The 19,111-nt window shown below is 56.0% G+C and overlaps 2 protein-coding genes across 2 annotated transcripts; both read right to left on the bottom strand.

Moving 5' to 3' along the window:
- Positions 1-6: 6 nt before the first annotated feature.
- On the bottom strand, positions 7-13,599 carry TMEM132A (transmembrane protein 132A). The gene is made up of 11 exons (XM_049779588.1): positions 13,387-13,599; positions 10,947-11,161; positions 10,551-10,769; positions 9,383-9,717; positions 8,712-8,861; positions 6,219-6,414; positions 5,975-6,118; positions 3,303-3,505; positions 2,325-2,598; positions 1,645-1,836; positions 7-1,273 (listed from the first exon to the last, which is right to left on the bottom strand). The coding sequence occupies exons 1-11, from the start codon at positions 13,472-13,474 to the stop codon at positions 218-220; spliced, it is 3,072 nt and encodes a 1,023-aa protein (XP_049635545.1). The 5' UTR covers positions 13,475-13,599; the 3' UTR covers positions 7-217.
- A 779-nt stretch (positions 13,600-14,378) lies between these two features.
- TMEM109 (transmembrane protein 109) lies at positions 14,379-18,811 on the bottom strand. The gene is made up of 3 exons (XM_049779900.1): positions 18,526-18,811; positions 16,467-16,569; positions 14,379-15,770 (listed from the first exon to the last, which is right to left on the bottom strand). Exons 1-3 carry the CDS (start codon positions 18,775-18,777, stop codon positions 15,379-15,381), a joined length of 747 nt encoding a protein of 248 aa, XP_049635857.1. The 5' UTR covers positions 18,778-18,811; the 3' UTR covers positions 14,379-15,378.
- Between the last annotated feature and the right edge of the window lie 300 nt (positions 18,812-19,111).

The raw sequence follows: 19,111 nt of genomic DNA, 5'->3' as shown, positions 1-19,111 counted from the left end.
CAGGACTCCAGGATTCCTTCTTGCTTTATTCTGTACCCAACATCAGGATGCAATGGTTCCCATAAATAAGGGGCTGGAGCCCTTCCTCACAACCTGGTCCATGACAAGGGGCAGGGGCAGAGGGACCCGGACAGGGACTTGGTTCAACAAGTGCCCGTGGAGAAATGGAAAGAGCTGCCAGAATGGGGCAGGGTGAGGGAGGATGGGGTTTCGGGGGTCAGGAGCTGCCCCGGATCCGCTCCATGTAGCTACGCAGCTCCTCGGGGTCCTTGAGCCCCATGTCCTCACACACCCAGCGGATGTCCTCCTCGCCCGCCACCAGGATGGACTGCACCGCGGGGGCACCCAAGGGTTCCTCGGGGGGCTCGGCTGGGGACACTGGTGCAAATGTCACAAATTCCACCCGCTTGCGCCGTGCTCCGGCTTCCTTGCGGGCCAGGGTGCTGGAGGCGGTGGTGGTGACTCCGCTGGGAGCCGGGGTTGGGGTTGGAGCCATTGGGGCCGGGGCCACCGAGTCCCCTCCTCCCCCACTCTCGCAGGGGCAGCTGCCCTGCCCCTTGGGTGGCCCAGGGGACTGCCGGTCCAACTGGCGGCTGAGCTCCTCCTGGTCCGTGCCCAGCCAGACCCAGTTGTGGGGTTGAGGGGAGGCAGGGTTGGCAGCACTGTCGGGGGGCTCCTTGCGCTGGTAGCGCAGCACGAAGACTATTCCGTTGACCAGGAAGATGAGGATGGCCAGGCAAAAGATGCCCAATAAGGCATACATGCCCAGCTCAAGATCGGTGACCCGCTGAGGGGCAGGCACCATCTCTTCCTCTTCATCTTCCTCCTCCTCCTCCTCCTGTACCTTCCTAGCCTCCTCTGACCGCTCAAACTTTCCCCTCATACCCCCAGTGTCCCCCTCACCGCCTGGTGCCTGCTGGCCCCCACCCAGGCTGGCTTCCATGGCCTGTGAACCCTCTGTTGGAATTAGGGGAAGGGCAGGGACTGGGGTTGGGACCCGGGGGAGCCCCAGCCAGGCCGAGCCAGAAGCCAGGGTGATGCGATGACGACCCCGGCGGCAGGACTCTGAGGGGTGCAGTGCTACGTGTAGGGGAAGCCCCTCGGGGCCCGCCCCACTCACCACCACCCCGAACTGGGGGCCCCGCTCCTCGGTAGGCAGGATGGAGCCGGGCTCTTCGGCCGAGACGGACAGTCCCAGGTCATGGCGGTCATAGAGTTCGACAGGCGCCACGGTGTGGTCGGAAAAGGACAGCCACAGGGAGAGGGCCACCTCCTGCAGGACACACGGACACAGGCAGAGACACGCGAGGGCACGCACCACGCAAGCACACAGACCACTCCCACAGAGACAGGCCACACGGAGCAGAGAGCAGAGAGAGGACAGACACGGGCAATGGACAAAACACAGGGAGAGAGGGGACGTGTGTCAATCACCCAGTGGACGTGGTACCCCAGCTCTCTCTCGGGAGGGTCCTTGGTGAAAGCCACCGGCCAACCTGCCAACCCACAGAGCGCCCTACCTTGGGTCAAGGGATGGGAAGTCAGTCCACCTGCCATGCCAGGGCTGGGGAGCCTCCCAGCCCCCTATCATCAGCCCCCAACCTGCAGATGTGGGCCTCATCCCTTTCCTCCCCCAGCTGTCACCTGCTTTGGGGCAGGAAGGGCAGGCTGTGCCCAGCATGTGGCCGTGACCTCTCCTGGATGAGCGGTGCCTCGACTCAGGGCCAGAGAGATGCCCGTCACGGGTTGCACCCGGAGCTCCAGTACCGACACCTTGTCATCCTTCACAGCCAGGGCCTGCTCGCCCAAGATGGAGTCAGAGATCGGGGATCGCACCTGAGGGGGAGAGGGAGTTGGGAGAATAGGGAAATCCCTTCCCCACACCCCACTCAGGTACCCAGGTTTCTGTCCCCAGAATCCTCAAAACTGCTTCTACCACTTTATTTTGTTTTGTTTTGGGCTACACCTGGTGGCACTCAGGGGTTAGTTACTCCTGGCTTTGCAGTAACAAATTACTCCTGGCTCGGGGAACCATATGGGACACCAGGCATCAAACTCAGGTCAGCCATGTACAAGGCAAATGCCCTCCCTATCCACTGTGCTATCATTCTGGCCTCTCCACCACTCTCAAGCACCAGCAGCACAAGCCAGTGCTGTTCCCTCTGCTCTCAAGGCTTGGGTACCCTGAATTCTTGGGGGACAGGGCCCAATCCCAGTCTCACTGGGCTGATACCTTCCCAGATATGCCCAGGGCAGCCACTTTTCACACCCTGGCACATTTATCCAGGGAGGCCACCTACACCCATCTCAGAGGATGAGCTTACCTCGATCGAGGTGACACCGGGCTCCCGGCCCACCAGGATGCGGCCACCCTCCAGCGAGGCGACGCGTGGGTCCTGCACACGGGCATGGGGTGCCACCAAGTGGGTCACGTCCAGCAGCCAGTCCGGGCCGAGCAGGTGGGTGAGGCGGCGGCTGCCGTCCGGCGGGTGGGCAGCGAAGGGGGCAAGGAAGCGCACGCCCGCCCGCTGGTACTGCAGGCGACAGCTGCGGCCCCTTGCAGCATCTTCTGCAGGGGAGGCCGCAGCATCCGAAGAGCTGCAGGAAGGAGAGGACCAGGGGCGGGGCATCAGTAAGGCCACACCCCCACCCACCCTATGACCACGCCTCCAACAAGCAACCGCTCCTTATTGGACATCCGTTCTATAAGCTCCGCCCACAGAAATTCTCAAGGGGAGGGCAGCTCCTCCTGATTGACAGCTGCGGCCATCCTTCAAGATGCTCTCATCCATTCTGTCTCCTCCTGGAACAGCCAGGAACAGGGGTGGGAGGAAAGGGGATCCCCCCTCGGGCAATGCAGAAATCGCATTTTCTTTTTGAACATTGTCAAGCTAGAACTTCCCGAAACTAGTCAATGTTGAGTGTTTGAAATTGTTCTGTGCTTCAATAAGCAGTGTTTTATATCCTTTGCTCTAAACATGGGAAATGCTTTGTTTCTTGAACCACTATCTGGACTTTGGGAGGAGTTAGGAGTTTAGATCCAGGGGCACACATCACCCCCTAGGTTCTCCTTTGATAGTAGCTTCAAGAGTGAGGCAGGGCAGAGTTTAGCAATTTCATTCAAATAAAGTGATAGGAGGGCAGGCGGGGGAGGGTGGGTATGGACAGGAGGGACCAAAGGGCTGCAAGCAGCATGATTGCTTTTACCCCCAGTCTGAGCTATCAGGTTGTATCCCCTGCACCTTGTCTGGGTCCCTCGCTGACTTGCTAAGGCCCAGGAGTGGCCCCAGGCCTGCACTCACCCTTCTGTGGAGCTGGGCACCCTCCAGCTGCGGACCTGCTCCAGGGAGGTATCTGTCAACTCGATGCGCAGTGGCAGCACTGGGGCCCACACTGTCAGCCGCAGTGAGGCCCGCAGCCGGCGCCACCAGAAGTCCACTCGAACCCCACGCGCGCCCCGACTCTCCTTGCCAGCCACAAACACAGCGTCACAGGCCTCGGAAACCTGAGGGTGAGGGGCAGAGCGAGATGGCAGAGGTGGACTCAGCTTCACTAGGGCAGCCTTGATTCCACTCCAGTAGAAAGGAAAAAGTGAAAACCCAGTTCACTTTTCAGGGACAATATCCTAAAACTGATTTCATTGTGTACCCAAGGCATAATGAATCAGAAGAAAGGGAACTTCCTCTCCTTGTGTTTTTTTTTTTTTTTTTTTTTTTTTTGGTTTTTTGAGCCACACTTGTTTGATGCTCAGGGGTTACTCCTGGCTAAGCGCTCAGAAATTGCCCCTGGCTTGGGGTGACTATATGGGACGCCAGGGGATTGAACCGCAGTCTCGATCTTTCCTTGGCTAGCGCTTGAAAGGCAGATACCTTACCTCTAGCGCCACCTCTTCAGCCCCATCTTCCTCTCCTTGGGTTTTGAAGCTCAGTAGGAGAAACTGAGGCTGAAGGTCCCTGAATGTTCCTATTTGGTATGGTTTTTTTTTTTTTTTTTTTTTTGGGTCACACCCGGCAGTGCTCAGGGGTTATTCCTGGCTCCAGGCTCAGAAATTGCTCCTGGCAGGCACGGGGGACCATATGGGGCAGTGCTCAGGGGTTATTCCTGGCTCCAGGCTCAGAAATTGCTCCTGGCAGGCACGGCGGACCATATGGGGCGCCGGGATTCGAACCGATGACCTCCTGCATGAAAGGCAAACGCCTTACCTCCATGCTATCTCTCCGGCCCCTGGTATGGTTTTTTTGGGGAGTGGGGGTGGGCCACACTCGGTGGCACTCAAGGGTTACTCCTTGCTCTGCGCTCAGAAATTGCTCCTGGCAAGCTTGGGGGAACATATGGGATGCTAGGAATCGAACCACTGTCTCTGTCCTGTGCCCTACTACTATACTATCACTCCAGTCCATCTATTTGGTATGGTTTGGGTAGATTACTTTTTGGTTCAGTTTTGTTTTGGGGATCATAACCGGCAATGTTCTGGAGTTATTCCTGGCTCTGCACTCAGGGGACCATATGGAATGCTGAGGATTAGAGTTGGGTCGACTGCATGCAAAAAAAAAAAAAAAGAGCCCCACTGTCCAAACTGTCCAATCTCTCTTGCCAGGTAGATTACTTATTTATTTGTTTGTTTTTAGGCTTTGGGCTATACCTAGCAGCACTCAGGGGTTACTCCTGGCAGGCTCAGGGACCATAAAAGATGCCGGGGATAAAACCTGGCTCCGGCATGTGCAAACGCACTACCCACTATTATTGTTCCGGCCCCATGGTAGATTATTTGAGTGTGGGGAAACTAAAAGCTGGAGCATGGACCGTGTTACAAATTGCAGAGCATAGGTCTCACATGTGAGAACTGGGATTCAATCATTAGCAAAATCCCCACACTGCACTGCAAGGTGTGACCTCTGAACAACCCCCCCCCCCCCCCACACACACACCCTCCAAACTTCTTTTCCCATGAAAGGTAACAGCATTTTCTCCCAAATAACCCACCAACTCATAGCCAATAGGAAGATTCTGCGTTCAGGTAATGCAGGAAATCTGTCATTGTTTACAACAGACTTGCCCTCCTGCCGAAGAGTTGTTTTTTAAACATTTTTCTTTTTTCTTTTAGTTTATTTTTGTTTATTTAAGGTTATACCTTAAGAAGCACTCAAGGGTTACTCCTGGCTCTGTGTTCAAAAATTCCTGGTAAGCTTGGGGGACCATATGAGATGCCGGAGTTCAAACCCGTGTCTATACATACCTGGTCGGGGTTGGCCATGTACAAGGCCAACACCCTAGCACTGTGCTATCACTCCAGCCCCTGCAGAAGAGTTTTGACCTATACATCTGACTCATTCTGTACTCAGATTTGGTACTGGAAGCCCTAATAACTGACTAAAGGTCGGGCGGCAGAGGTGACCTCTACCTTACCAGAGCCATTTTTAAGATAGGGCAGGTGCCACTCAAAGTGGGCAAGGATGCTTTCCCCTTCTTGGGTGGCAGGATTCAAGCAAGTGCAGGGCTCCAGGCTCCTGTTTAGAAGTGTAAGGTGGGCCAAATTGTCCTGCCCTTCCTGAGACATTATGAAGCTCCATCATAGTCATTACCATCCTATCAGTATATAATTATTACATTATCATAATAGCACTAACTCGCTCTTGGCCGGATTGTATCGCGAATATGCTTCCAGCAACCTGAAAGCACATTCCCAATTTGAGGCTCAGGACACAGGGCCAGGGGTTTATCTGCAAGCACAGGAGAAGCTGCTGATAATCAAGCTGGGGTTCCAGCTTCAATTTGCTCTCCATGACTCACCCACAGCAGGGCCCTTGCCAACATAGTGATGGCTGTGGACATAACAAATATGAAGGTCCACTTGCGGGGGTGTTTGGCTAGAAAGAGGAGATGGGAACAACTGTGGCTGCCTCCTGACATTTCAGGGCCTATGAGGCTGTTCTCCCGGGAACCTGATAGCAAAATAGCTCTGGCCTGCACTCACCTGTAGGACTTGGGTGTTGGTGGACTCGCAGCCAATGTGCTCGGTCACTTCTGCCAGGGCTCCCCCACCTTCCACAGTGACAAGGCGTACGGGGACTCGTCGTGGCAGTCCAGTAAGGGGTGCTGTATTTACCAGCTCTTCCGCCTGGGCATAGGGAGTCAGGAGGAGCTCAGCCACCCACATTCACCTCCTCCCAGACTCCCCACCCTTCCCGGCTGGCCCAGCAGAGGTGAAGCCACTTTACCTTGGCCAGCGGGATGAGGGCTCTAATGTCCCGCTCCGACACCAGGACCTCCCACACCATTTTGTCCTTCTCTGCTTCGGGGGCCTGCCCAGGGTACTCCAGCTGCCAGGTGACGGGCCGTGTGACCACCGCACCTCCCGCAGTGCCGTTTTCCACCGAAAAGTCCACCCACAGGAACTCGAACAGATCTCCGGTGCTATGGATGGGAAGACAGTAATAAATGCTTGTGTGTGTGTGTGGGGGGGGTGGGCATGCACCAAGGTGACACAGCCTGGCATAAGATCTGAGGACCATGACCACAGGAAGAAGTGGAGGTACAGGGGGCCGAAGTGGTGGCGCAAGTGGTAGGGCGTTTACCTTGCACACGCTAACCTAAGAAGGAACGCAGTTCAATCCCCTGGTGTCCCATATGGTCCTCCAAACCAGGAGCGATTTCTGAGTGCATAGCCAGGAGTAACCCCTGAGCAGTGTGTGGCCCCCCAAAAATAAGTGACGGTACAGAGTATAAGGCTACAATCAGGCCCCCCCTTATTGTCTCTCATCCACTCTTGTCATCTTTACTAGTCACCCCTGCTGGCTTGCCCCTTTCTCCCAATCCCCTGCTTGGCATAGTGTCACTGCTTGACAGTGTCACCCCACGCCCAGGTCTGTCTGGGAGGAAGATTCCTCTGAGCTGACAGCCGAGCACTCAAGCCCCCGACTGAAGCAGAAGCCTCATGCCCTAATCCCAAGGGATGGGGGGGGACGCAGATCTGAGAGCAAATGCTGACACAGGAAATAATCCACACAGACTGAAGGGAATGAAACAAGTTCAGGAAAATTCCACCACTAGCAAGATACCAGCAGAGCAGATAGACTAGCTGTGTAAAGAAACCAGAAGCTGCTTCTTCCTGAGACCCGGGGTCTTTATTGGGAAGTGAAAGACCACCGCCCTGGGAGAACAGTCCAATGACTGCCAAGCACTAGCAAAGAAGAATTAGAATAGATTAATTCTTGAATAGAATGAAAACCGGTTATTCCAACACCTGATGGCCTCTGGCAGCTTGCCTCAACCAGCAGCATGTTGCAGAGAGGGGCCTGGATGTTTGCAGGAGGCTCACTGACTGGTTACCTAAGACTCTACCTCCCCAAAGGGTCCCAGACAGGCTTGGGACCTGTCTGGAGAATAGGCCTTGGATATGCTAGGCTCCAAGTTAGATCCCTGAGCACCACTGAAAAGCCACCAGTAGCCCCAGCACTGTAATATTGAGGATAGTACCATCGGTCCCAGCATGGCAAGGTCATGCCCAGTTGGTTCCCCATATCTCCCTATATCTCCACCACTACAAAATTAAAAACAACAATATTCAGAGGTTTTTAGCAGGGCCACACTGCTCAAGCCATTGACTCAGATTGGGGGCATGAATAGAAAGTATCCAATGCTAAGAGAGATGATACAGAAGTTAAAGCTCTGGCCTTACATGAAGCTGACCCCAATTTAATCTCCAGCAACAAGCATCGTCCACTAAACACTCTCTGCAGTGGTCCCAGAACTTAGAGCCTCAAGTAAGTCCTGAGCATTGCTGTGTGTGGCCAGAAAAAAAGAACCACAGCCACTGGGCTTTTGAGGGTCAGGGAAGAGGAATGTTCATAGCCCAAGAAAAGGATCATGGGAGTGGGAGCAGATAGTGGCTGAGGGTTGTAGGCAAGTGGCCAAATTTTAATGGGACCTGGACTAGGCCTCAGAGAGCTCATCATACCTGACCCAAGGCTGGGGATATAGCATCAGATGGTGAATGAAAGGTGGATGGCTGGGTGGATGGATGAATAGATGAAAGACGGTGGATGGATGGATGAAAGATGATGGTGGACGGATGGGTGGGTGGATGGACGGGAGAACAATGGATAGATGTGTGGGTGAATAAATTAATAAATTGGTAGGTAAGGGGTAGATAAATGATTGGTCTGTAGGAGGGTGAATGGATGGGTAGATGGTGGATAGAGTAGGACAGGTAGGTAGGTGGCTGAATGGACAGGAGAGTAGATTGATGGATGAATGGGTCAGAAGTGGAGGGAGGAAGGGTAGATAAAAAGTGAAAGGATGGGGGCCAGAGCAGTGGCGCAAGTGGTAAGGCATCTGCCTTGTTCATGCTAGCCTGGGATAGACCGCGTTTCAATCCCTCAGTGTCCCATATAGTCCCCCAAGCCAGGAGCAATTTCTGAGCGCATAGCCAGGAGTAACCCCTTAGAGTCACCAGGTGTGGCCCAGAAAAAAAAAGAAAAGAAAGTGGAAGGATGAATGGATACATGCATGCATAGATGGTTGGAGGATGGATGCACTGATAGGTAAGGTATGAATGGGTAGATAATACATCTACTCTGAACTACCTTCCTATTTTTTATTCTCTACATATGACAATATGGAAGTGGTGGGGCACACTTCCCTGCCCTCTTAAATCTGCTCATAAGCACAGCAGAACCAGCGCCCTCCAGATGCCCTCAGGAGAGGCCCACCTGGACTGCGGCCCAGTAGGTTCAGCCTTCTGGCAGGTGATGAGTGTGGTGTGGTGCTTGGAGCCCTTGAAACGTTCCAGCTTGGCGGTCCAGAGGTCAGGCTGGGCCGGGCGGGCGGCTGTCACATGCAGCCCCTTCTTCACCTTGATCCTGATGAAGGCGAAGAGACACAGGTCCCAGGGATCAAAGGAGGGTAGGGACCCCAGTCTCTCAGCTGTCAGCACCCTCTCCCTGCTGTCCTAAAATGTGCGTGGCTCACTGCAGACCATGCAGACACCACCCCCAAGTCAGAAACTACTCCAGATTTTCTCCTGCCACCTGAACACCGAGCCCCTGGACACTACTGGGTGTAGCCAAAAGACGGGGGGGATGTGGGGGGCAGCTCTGTCCAAAGTCTAGGTATGCTGGCTGGGATGTTCAGCTGGAGAACATGCAGGAGAATTTGTGGGGAACCGCTCCCCGGAGGTTGAACACAATCCACGATCCTAAATCATTTCTCCGCTCCCCTTCCCAAAGCCTCTTCAAAGCCAGGAGCAAAGGTGTTTACAGGGTCGGGAGCCCTGGATTGACATCTTGGGCTTTTAAGGCTGTGTCACCTGGTGACAGGGCAGCGCCAGCCAGGAGATCAGTAGCCCTCACCTCAATCCCTCCCTGGCCCAGGTGGTGCTCACCGCAGGCTCAGCAGGCTGGCAGTGAAGTTGTGCCGGAGCAGTACGATGGCACTGAAGGGCTGGCCAGGCCGCACGGGCGCATCGGGCACCCGCAGGGTCACCACGTCATCCAGGGGAACCTCCTGGTGCAGCGGGGGCGCTGCTGGGCGCAGCTCCACTGTACCCACGGGGAGAGCCTGTTCCCCGGGGTCCACCTCAGCACCAAGGCTGCAGCCACCGGGGCCCTCAGTGGCTGGCTCTAGTGTGTAGGCCAGCTGAGCACGGGTGGCAGGGGCAGCCAAAGGGAACCAGTGGGCCGGGAGCTCCAGCTCCACCACGCAGGCCCCCAGGGACAACTGTGAAGATAGGAAGTCAGGAAGTCAGCGGAAGGAAGAGGGGGTTCTGGACAGGTGAGGCCAGAAATGATGACACAGGCGCCAGCGAGAGTTAATGCTCAGATAATGTCAATGGGGTCTGCCTTTGGGAATAGACAGACCACAGTGGATCAATGGATCAATGGATCCCAGGGAGGCCGGGACCATGACACAGATCCCCCTGTCATTGAGCCTACATGCACTTTTTTTTGGTCATTCATTTTTTTTTTTTTTTTTTGGTCAGAGCCCACTCCTGGCTCTCTGTACTCAGGAAGAACTCCTGGCGGACTCAGGGGACCATATGGGATGCCGGGGACTGAGTCCAGGTTGGCCATGCACAAGGCAACCACCCTCCCTGCTGTGCTATCGCTCTGGCCCCAAGCCTACAAATACTTTTAAAGCCTACAAATACTTTTGTGCCAGCCCCTATAAATACTATAAATACTTTTGTGCCAGGAGTATTCCAGTCCCAAGAATCCAAGACAGTGTCAAGTCACGCTTCCAAGATTCTAACACTTGAACCCGAGGGAGAGAACAAGGATTAAGGCAGAGGCCAACGCTAGTTGTATGCCTGGCATCTAGTATTCCAAGCACTGCCACCCCAGTGGCAACTGATATGGCCCTATTTTATAGCTGAGAAGACCGACCCTCAGAGAGATTAAGCACTACAAAACCCTGGTTGAACGGATGACAGACCACCTTCGGGGCCCTGTGAAAGCCAGCAGAGCAGGAACAGAGTCAGGAACTCCCATGAGCAGGAGCCCCCCATAAGACTCCAGGACCCCCCCTCAAAGAGGGTGCAGCCTCTGGCTCACCTGGAAACGGCAAGCTCGGTGCACAGTGCCTGCCGGGTGTGTGGCGTGGAGCCGGGCGCAGGGCAAGCTGCCAGGTCCTGGAGGCCAATCCTGCCCTTTGAGGTGGAAGAGGACACGGGCATGGGGCTCGGCAGGGGTCACTGCTACTTCCACCGACACGGCCCGCACATCCCATGGGACTGGCCGCTGGTGGGGCTCAGTGGCCCGAGGAGGGACCACCTGGGGGGAGAGAAGGGAAGACTTTAGATGGGCAGGAGTGGGAGAAGTGGAGAGGTCTGGGGAGACGGAAGGCCAGGGTCCCACAGGAGGAGTCCTAAGGGCCTCAGTTTCCCACTCCGGGAAATGGGCCCTAGTGCTGGGGTGGAGGGAGGTTCCTCAATGGCCCCTCCTGCTCACCTGCTGTGTGGCAAAGGGTGGGTAGGAGGCTCGGAGCAGGGGCTGAGCCCGGGGCCAGGGCTGGAGGAGCAGGAAGGTCTCGGATCGGGAAGCCAGAGATGAGTTGGCCGGTGGGTACTGGCCCACCTGCTGGACACGGAAGTGCTCAGGGGCGTCCAGGAGCTCCAGAGATGCCGGCAGATAAACGGGGTGCAGAGGGTCTGGCGCACAACCCACTGAAGTGGGAAGCGGGGAGAGATGGGGCAAGGCAGGAAGGGAGTGAGTGAGCAGGCCTGAGGCCCAAAGGGCAGGTTATCAGGTTATACGGAAAGAGCCACCCCTGGAGATGGAGAGCATTTCCCTGCTTCACAGATGTGGAACCCCAGCACCTCCGGTGTGAAGCATATGATGGGGCCAGGTTTGAGAATTCCCGGGGTCCAGACTCAGCCATTCCTACTTTCTGCTCTTTTAGGGAGCCTCCTCCATTCCCACCACTCCCCACTTCACCTTGTCCACAGGCCCCTGCCATTTGTGGGGTTCAGGCCCACCGAGGGCCTAGTTGGCAAAAGATGGTTGCCAGGTGAATCATATAGAAGCAGAGACCCCTCCCCTGTCCCTGGGTCCTCTCATCACCATGGCAACCTCAGGTCTCACACTTGCTTCCTTCATTGGGGTGCTAGAGTGTACCCCAATGTGGTAGGGGGTGCAAACCCAGGCAAGTATCAGCTGTGGGCCATGCAGACCACATTTGTTTTATACCAACTATGAATTACCTAAACAACAACAACAAACCCTGATAATTAGGGGACAGAGAGAATATAGTAAGCAGGTACTGGCCTGGCATGTGGCTGACCAGTGTTTGATTTCTGGCACCCCCAACCTTCTCCTTACCCCCAGTGCAGAGCACCATCAAGTGTGGCCCAAAAACAAACACAAAGTGACAAAAAGTCACCCCTTTTTTTTTTTTTTCCCTTGGGCCATACCCAGCAGTGCTCAGAGGAAAATTATTCCTGGCAGTGCTCAGGGGACCATATGGGGTGCTGGGGACTGGACTCTGGTTGGCCATATGCAAAGCAAGAGCCTTGCCCCCTATACTATGGCTCTGCCCCAATGATAATAACACTTAGGGGATACACGACATAAGCTATTTTGAACACCATTAACCCTTTTCATTTTGGTAATAACTGAGAATAAGGTTCCATTACTGCAAACCTCCTTTTATGGATGGAAAACAGGGCTGAGAGAATAAAGTACTTTTTGCCATCCAGATCTGGAAAGGGGTAGAATTGCCCTAGACCCCCCTTGCCCCCTACCCCCATGCTGATGGCTGCAGAGAAACATCACACATCGCTCCTTATACCGAGGGTCTCCCTTTTCCTTCCGGATCAGGAGCAAACACAGCCTCCTTCAGAAAGCCCTCCTCGATTGCTCACCTGCCCACTAATCCCCTCAATCTTTGGTTCCTAGGGGCACTCCTCTGAATTAGCCGTGGTCCTTCCTGACAGCTTTCCATGGGAGAACTCAGAGACCCACATTTCTGACCTAGCTAGCCTTGGCTTTGCTTGAAGAAGCTTGGGTTTGGAACCTCACCTGTGGAATGACACTCACTAGCCCGGGGGGTGGGGTGGGGGGACCAAGGGGACTGGGTGCTGGCGCCTGTCAGCAGGAGGAAGGTCGGGCGGCTGCTGCTAATGGATGTGACTAGACTCCCCTCATCAGGGCTTATTAGGATCTGGAGTGGGATCCCCAGGGAGAGGAGAGCAGGTGGCTGAAGCTCCCCCTAATATCCCGCTGCGGGGGGCTGCAGTATCTGCGGGTTGCACCTTCTTGGAAGCCCCTTGCCAGCAAGGCTGGTGAGCCTGAAGGTCGGGGTGATGCCCCCCACCCCATCATCCCACCCCTAGCCCAACAGGTGGGTGGCTGGCAGGTAGCCTGAGGCAGCTGGTGGCTTGGATAATTACAAGCTGCCCTGTGACCCGCCTAGGTCCCAGATTCCCAGGGTGGAGCGAGCCCACATCCCTGTCCCCCCCCAGTTCATCCACGTAGCAGCTCCAGCCCAAACCCTTTCCCTGGGGCATTCGAACCCCGGCCCATCCAAGGGAGATGGGACTTGGGTGTCCCTTCCCCACCGGCTGGAATCCTCCTTGCAGTGGGGTGGGGATGGTAAGGCAATCCCGGAGACCTCTGGGGTCAGGGGCTCCCTCCTTGGGCTCCCCTGCAGATCTGAGAGCCAAGTCAAGGGTCCGCTTTGCGCGGGAGCACTGTGCGGGGAGCAATCAGAAAGCCTGGACGTGCGATCGCTAGTGGCCACGAAGCTTGGGGACCCTGATGCAAGCAAGCCAGGAGATGCAGCCCCCCCACCCCGATCTGGGGGGGGGGTTCCTGGAGCTTCTCCCCACCACAACCCCGATGCCCCCCACCCCAAGCTCGCCCTCTGCACCCCTGCAGCTAGCTAGCTGACCTCGCAGGACGTCCAGGGTCAGGGCCACCAGCAGCAGCAGCAGGCAGATCGCGTGGCCGCCGGGCCCCCGGGCAACATCCGTCGCCATCCTCGCGGAGCAGGCGGCACGGCGAGGCAAGAGCCGGCCCGTACGCACCCACCCCGCGCCCCGATCTCGGGGGGTCCCCCCGCACGCGCACCCGAGCGCCGCTGCCCAGACAATGGAGCGGGAGTCGGGGCGCCGCGGCCGGGGAGGGGGCGGGCCCCCAAGCCGCCCTGCCGGGTCCTAGTGCCCCGCAGATGCCGCCCTCTCCAGCCCCAACCCCCCCACCAAATACCCTTCGTCCCCCGAGACTGGGTTGGACAGGCGATCACTTCTTTTAGCCAGCCCCCCCTCACCCCCCCATAATCTCACAGAGCCCTGGGACCCCCGAGATCAGGGCTGGGAGGTATGGAGAGGGGGCAGAGAGGGGGCCCCCAATTCCAGGCTGGGACAACTACAAGGCCCAGGGCCACAGGTGGAGGAGGAAAGGCAGAGGGAGGGCAAGTCTGGCAGGTGTGTGTCTTGGGGGGGATAGAGGGGGTCCCCCCAGCTGCAGACTGAGCATGGGACGGGCTGCACGTGGCCTGCTTCCAAGGATGCTCCCGAGCCCTTCCAGCAGAGGGCAGAGTGGGTACCAGGAGTTAGGGAGGCCAGATTTGGGCAGTCCCACGGGGGTGGGGGGTTGGGATCCCCAGCCCATAATCCACTAATCCAAGGGTGATGCATTCAGCCAGTGGGGGAAGGCGGCATGCTTTCCTTGCCCCTCACACTCCTGGGGTGAGGGAGGTAGCTGGTAACAGCATGCCTTGGGGCTCCTGTCTCTCCTCCCCGCTTTCCTGGGCCAGCTGCACTCCTGGTTCTGCAGCGGAGGGGGGGGGGGGGGGAAGAAAAGGGATTTATCTGTACACAAGAGAAATCAAAGCAATCCAGCCGTGGAGCAAGCACCTTTGATGCAGATGTGACAAGGTCATAAAACAGCGTGCACTTTATTTCGTTAAAACCAAACCAAGCGCTGATAAAAATATATATATATATATATCATTGCGGCTGTGTGTCCACATCAAACCAAGGTGACAGAAGGGCCCGGCTTCATTTCTTTACCCTGGGGTGAAGGGAAGACACCTGCCTGCCTCACAGGGCTGTCTAGGCACGCGGGCACACCCTGGTCTGCTCTGGTAGGGGATGCCACCCAGAATTAGGGTGGTGCTGGATCCCCAATGAGTGGGACCCCGAGGGCAAGTGCTCCTGGGATACCCCTTCTTCTGAACTTCCCCTCCCAGGTGGGTGATGACCAGGGCAGACCCTGTGAGGCCTCTATGGCCCTTTGCTTGTGCAAAGGGGGTGGCGTCTTGTCCTGTTTCGAGTAGCCGCGACATCCTACAGTACAGGCAAGTGGAGGCCCTGCGGCCGGCTGGCCTGGGCGATTAAGGCACTTGTAACAGACTTCCTGGATGGCCTGGGAACCTCCTTCCCCATTCCCTCAACACATGGGAGGTGGTCCAGCCTTCAAAGGGGGACCAGTGGAGAGCCCCAACTGGCAGACCCAGACGATGGAGCTGAGGAGTTTGGCAAAGGAGAAGTTCGAAGCTGGGAGAGTGAGAGCGTTAGGAGGAAGGCAAGGCAGTGGCGGCCGAGGCGGGCTGGCTGGGAGTATAGGGGGAGATGCAGAAGCCGGAGCTGAAGGGCTGAAGAAAGTGTTAGAGTACCAGCCCCGGACAGAGAACCTCAAGACTGGCATGGGGAAGGGGCTTCCTTTTGCTCAGGCTTAGCTCTGGGAGGCATAGGGGGCTGGAGGGTGCAGAGATGCAAGCAGGGAAGCCTTCGGGCAGGGGAGGGCAGGGCAGGGGAGGGCAGGGCAGGGAAGGGCAAGGCAAGGCAAGGCAAGGGCAGTGGGTGCCTGGAAGAGGCCACGCAACCCACAAGCAGCAGCTGAGCTCTTTGGATCTGACGAAGACAGTGGCAGGGCCTCCTCACTCCTCTTCTACACCCCGGGGCCCCTTGGCAGCTCGCCGTTGTCGCCAACGCAGCTCTTCTACCTGGCGCTCCAGCCCTCGCACCTTGGCCTCCAGCTGGGCCCCCGAGGCCCGAGTGCCCGTGAGGCGGCTCAGCAAGGCGTAGAGTGTCAGCAAGGCCAGGAGAAACAGAGCCCGCATGGACGGGTCGGGCACGGACCGCACCAGGGCCACGAAGGCAGCCAGGAAGAGGACGAGCTTCAGGCCCCAGAGGATCCGGCCCACCAGGGCCAAGACCAGGCCGAGAAGCAGGGAAAGAACCCAGTAGGCCACCAAGGCCCCCGCTCCCCACAGCAGGAAGGTCTGCACCTGCGCAGGGCTGAGCTTCAGGTCCTCGGTCAGGTGGTCTCCTGCAAGGGGAGAAAGCCAAGAATCAGCAACCCTGGAAACAGAGATGTGGGATGGGGGAAGGAACAAGAGGTCGTGCAGGACCACAGAGTCCTGACTTTTTGTGCTGTGGAGGGCTGCTTGTGGCGGGCAGAGCTGATCTGCCCTGGGAGATCTGAGAGAAACCCAGGAAGAGTCTAAATGAAGAAAAACTGTACCCAAATCTCTGGGGAGGGGCCAGAGTGATATAGCACAGCAGATAAAGCATTTGCTTGGCAGACAGCTGACCCAGGACCAACTTGAGTCATTCCCACCCACCACCCTCAGCATCTCTTATGGTCCCCTGAGCCTTCCAGGAGAAATTTCTGAGCACAGGGCCAGGAGTAGTCCCCGAGCACCATCCAAAACTAAAAAAACCAAGCATAGGGCCGGTGAGATAGCATGGAGGTAAAGTGTTTGCCTTGCATGCAGAAGGTCAGTGGTTTGAATCCCAGTTTCCCATATAGTCCCCTGGGCCTGCCAGGAGCGACTTCTGAGCATTGAGCCAGGAGTAACCCCTGAGAGCGGCCAGGTGTGATCCAAAAATCAAAAATAAAATAAAATAAAAAAACCAAACATACAAACCACATCACAGCGTCACAGGGGAGTGATGGGTGCAGTTCTGACCACCCCCTCCCCAGCCTACCGCCACTTCCAGCAGGTCCCCTCCAGTCACTCACCATCCAGTCCCAAGGCATTCAGCAGCTGGGCGGAGATCCCAGACAAGGCAAAGAAGGCCACAGAGATGGCGGAGGACACGGCCCACATGACCTGCGTCAGGGTCTGCAGATAAGAGCGGGATGGGAGCAGGGTCAGCTCACAGCAGCTCTGCTCTGCCAGAAAGGCTCTGTGGGCCTGCCGCTTGTTCCTTCCTGAACAGCCCCAGGGTGATGGCAGTCCCCCCCCCAACTACTGGAGCCAGGAGAGTGGGGTCCTAGCTCAGCCTATTTGCTGGGAGATTTGGGGGATGACAATAATCATGGAACGTGAGATCAAATCCCAGTACAAATGGAATTGCATGCGTGTGTGTGTGTGTGTGTGTGTGTGTGTGTGTGTGTGTGTGTGGAGAGAGAGAGAGAATGAGTGAGAGTATATGAAAAAGAGATCTCAAATCCCTGTAGAAATCCCCCTGCAGAACTGGAGTCCCCAGTCTAACCCAAGGGGCAATAAAGAGTGGGAAAGAAGATCCTAAAAGACTCAAGACTGCCGGAGAGATAGCGGTAAGGCATTTGCCTTATAAGCAGCCGATCCAGGATGGATGGTGCTTTGAATCCCAGCATTCCATATGGTCCCCCGAGCCTGTCAGGGGTGATTTCTAAGCACAGAACTAGGAGGAACCTTGAGTGCAGCCAGGTGTGGGACCCCACCCCCAACAAAAAGACTATCTTTAGTCTTAGAAAGAAATCAGAGGAGACAAGAGTGATAGAGACTAGTGGGTAGGGCACTTGTTTTGCATAGGGCAAACTCGGGTTTAATCCTGGCATCCCGTATGATCCCCCAAGCTCATCAGGAGTGATTCCTGAATACAGAGCCACAAGTAACCCCTGAGAACCACCAAGTGTGAACTTACCCCAAAACACAGTGACAGTCACTGAGTGTAGAGTATTTTTGTATTTATTTTATGTATTGTATTTATTTTGTATTTATTCTATTTGTTCTTTGTCTGTCGTCCCACCTGAACTTTCCAGGTGGGGGCGATTAATTGGGAAATAAAGGAGCTTGGAGGGGAAGCCAAAGGAAACGGTTGGGCAGAGGCAATTGAACAGAGGGGGTTGTGGGAAAACAGAGAGGGAGAGGGAGAAGACACACAGAGACAGAAAGACACAGAGACAGAGAGAAAGACAGAGAAGGATAGAGAGAGACAGAGAGGACAGAGACAGGAGCGAGAGAAGGGAAAGACAGAAGAGACAGAAGAGAGAAGAGACAGGGACAGAGGAGAGAGACAGGAGAGAGAACAGAGAGACAGAAATTAGAGGAGAAAGATCGAACCAGGGAGGATTAGGCTCTTTTGGCCAAAACTTTTGTCTCCCAAAACCTCTTTGTCTGGATCATTTATTGCAGACGATTATTGCCAAGGTCTCCCCGAGAAGGGGGGACTGAAGAATGGGAGTTGGTCTCTCAATTTGGGAGATTTTTGGGGATCCTGAATATATCAGCAGGGAACTCAATTTCATGCCACAAGTCTAGGAGAGGTCTGTAACTCCTACTCTTTGGACATCTTAGGGAGACGCTACTGCTGGCCTTAAACCCCCGGCCAGCTGCCCTGCCTTCCACCTCTCCAGGGAATGAGATGGTTCTAGGCTTTTTGTTCTTTGCCAACTGAGCCTCTGGATCAGAGGTAGCCCCAGGCTGGCCCTGCCTCACCCAGTTGGATGGGTTTTCATAGGTGGCTCATCTCCCAGCCTTTCTGACAAGAGTAGGAAAACGGACAGCAGATCAAAGCCAAGAAATGGCAGCACAAGGGAGAGCTATTAACAGCTCCATTCATTGACATCTAGGACTCTCTGTGCCAGGGATTATGTGGAATTAAGAACAGGGGGACCAGGAAGACAGTTGCCTTGCTTAGAGGTTCGATCCCTGGTACTGCCTATGGTCCCCTGAGCACCGCCAGGAGGGATCCCCTAGCGCCAAGCCAGGTGCTGAGTGAGCCAGGTGTGCCCCCAGTATAGCCCCCCCAAAATAAAAGATGATCCTAACCCATCCCAACAGCTGCTGCAGGGCCCAACCCCCGGAACTCACCTCAGTCACCAGGTGCATGTTCTCCGGGCCCACCCAGTCATCCAGCGTGCCCCGTATGGCGCGGCCCATCTGGCTCAGCACATCCGTGGGGGCCTCCTTCTTCCAGTGCTGGCCCTGCGGTGGCGGAGCATGGGAATGCTGATGGGACTGGGCGGATGCTGCATGCAGGGAGAGGAAAGCCAGGAGGCCCACAAACGCCGCTGCTCTGAGCATACACCTGGTCCACGGCCACACGCTGCCTGGGCCCACCATGGCTGGGTCTATGTCTGCGGGGAAAGAGACACAGGTGAGCCCAGCAAGGCCACTCTGAAGCTTGTCCAATTCCCACCTGCCATGATGCCCTCACCAGCCCACCCCTGCTGGCTAAGAAAGGCACAACAAGACTTTTTCAGGTTTTGCTTTATTTTTTGTGAGTTGAAACCCTTTCCTGGGGTGCCAGGAGTTACCAGGGTCATATCCTGCAGTGCTCAGGAGGCCATTTGATGCTGAGGATGGGAACTCCAGACCCTGTGCATGCCAGGCCTGAGGACCCACACTTTGAGCCATCTCTCAGGCCCAGAACAGGGATTTTTTTTTTTCGACTCCT

Source organism: Suncus etruscus, chromosome 9 (assembly GCF_024139225.1).
Source record: "Suncus etruscus isolate mSunEtr1 chromosome 9, mSunEtr1.pri.cur, whole genome shotgun sequence".
Classification (NCBI taxonomy): Eukaryota; Metazoa; Chordata; class Mammalia; order Eulipotyphla; family Soricidae; genus Suncus; species Suncus etruscus.
This window is presented reverse-complemented; position numbering and strand designations above follow the sequence as displayed.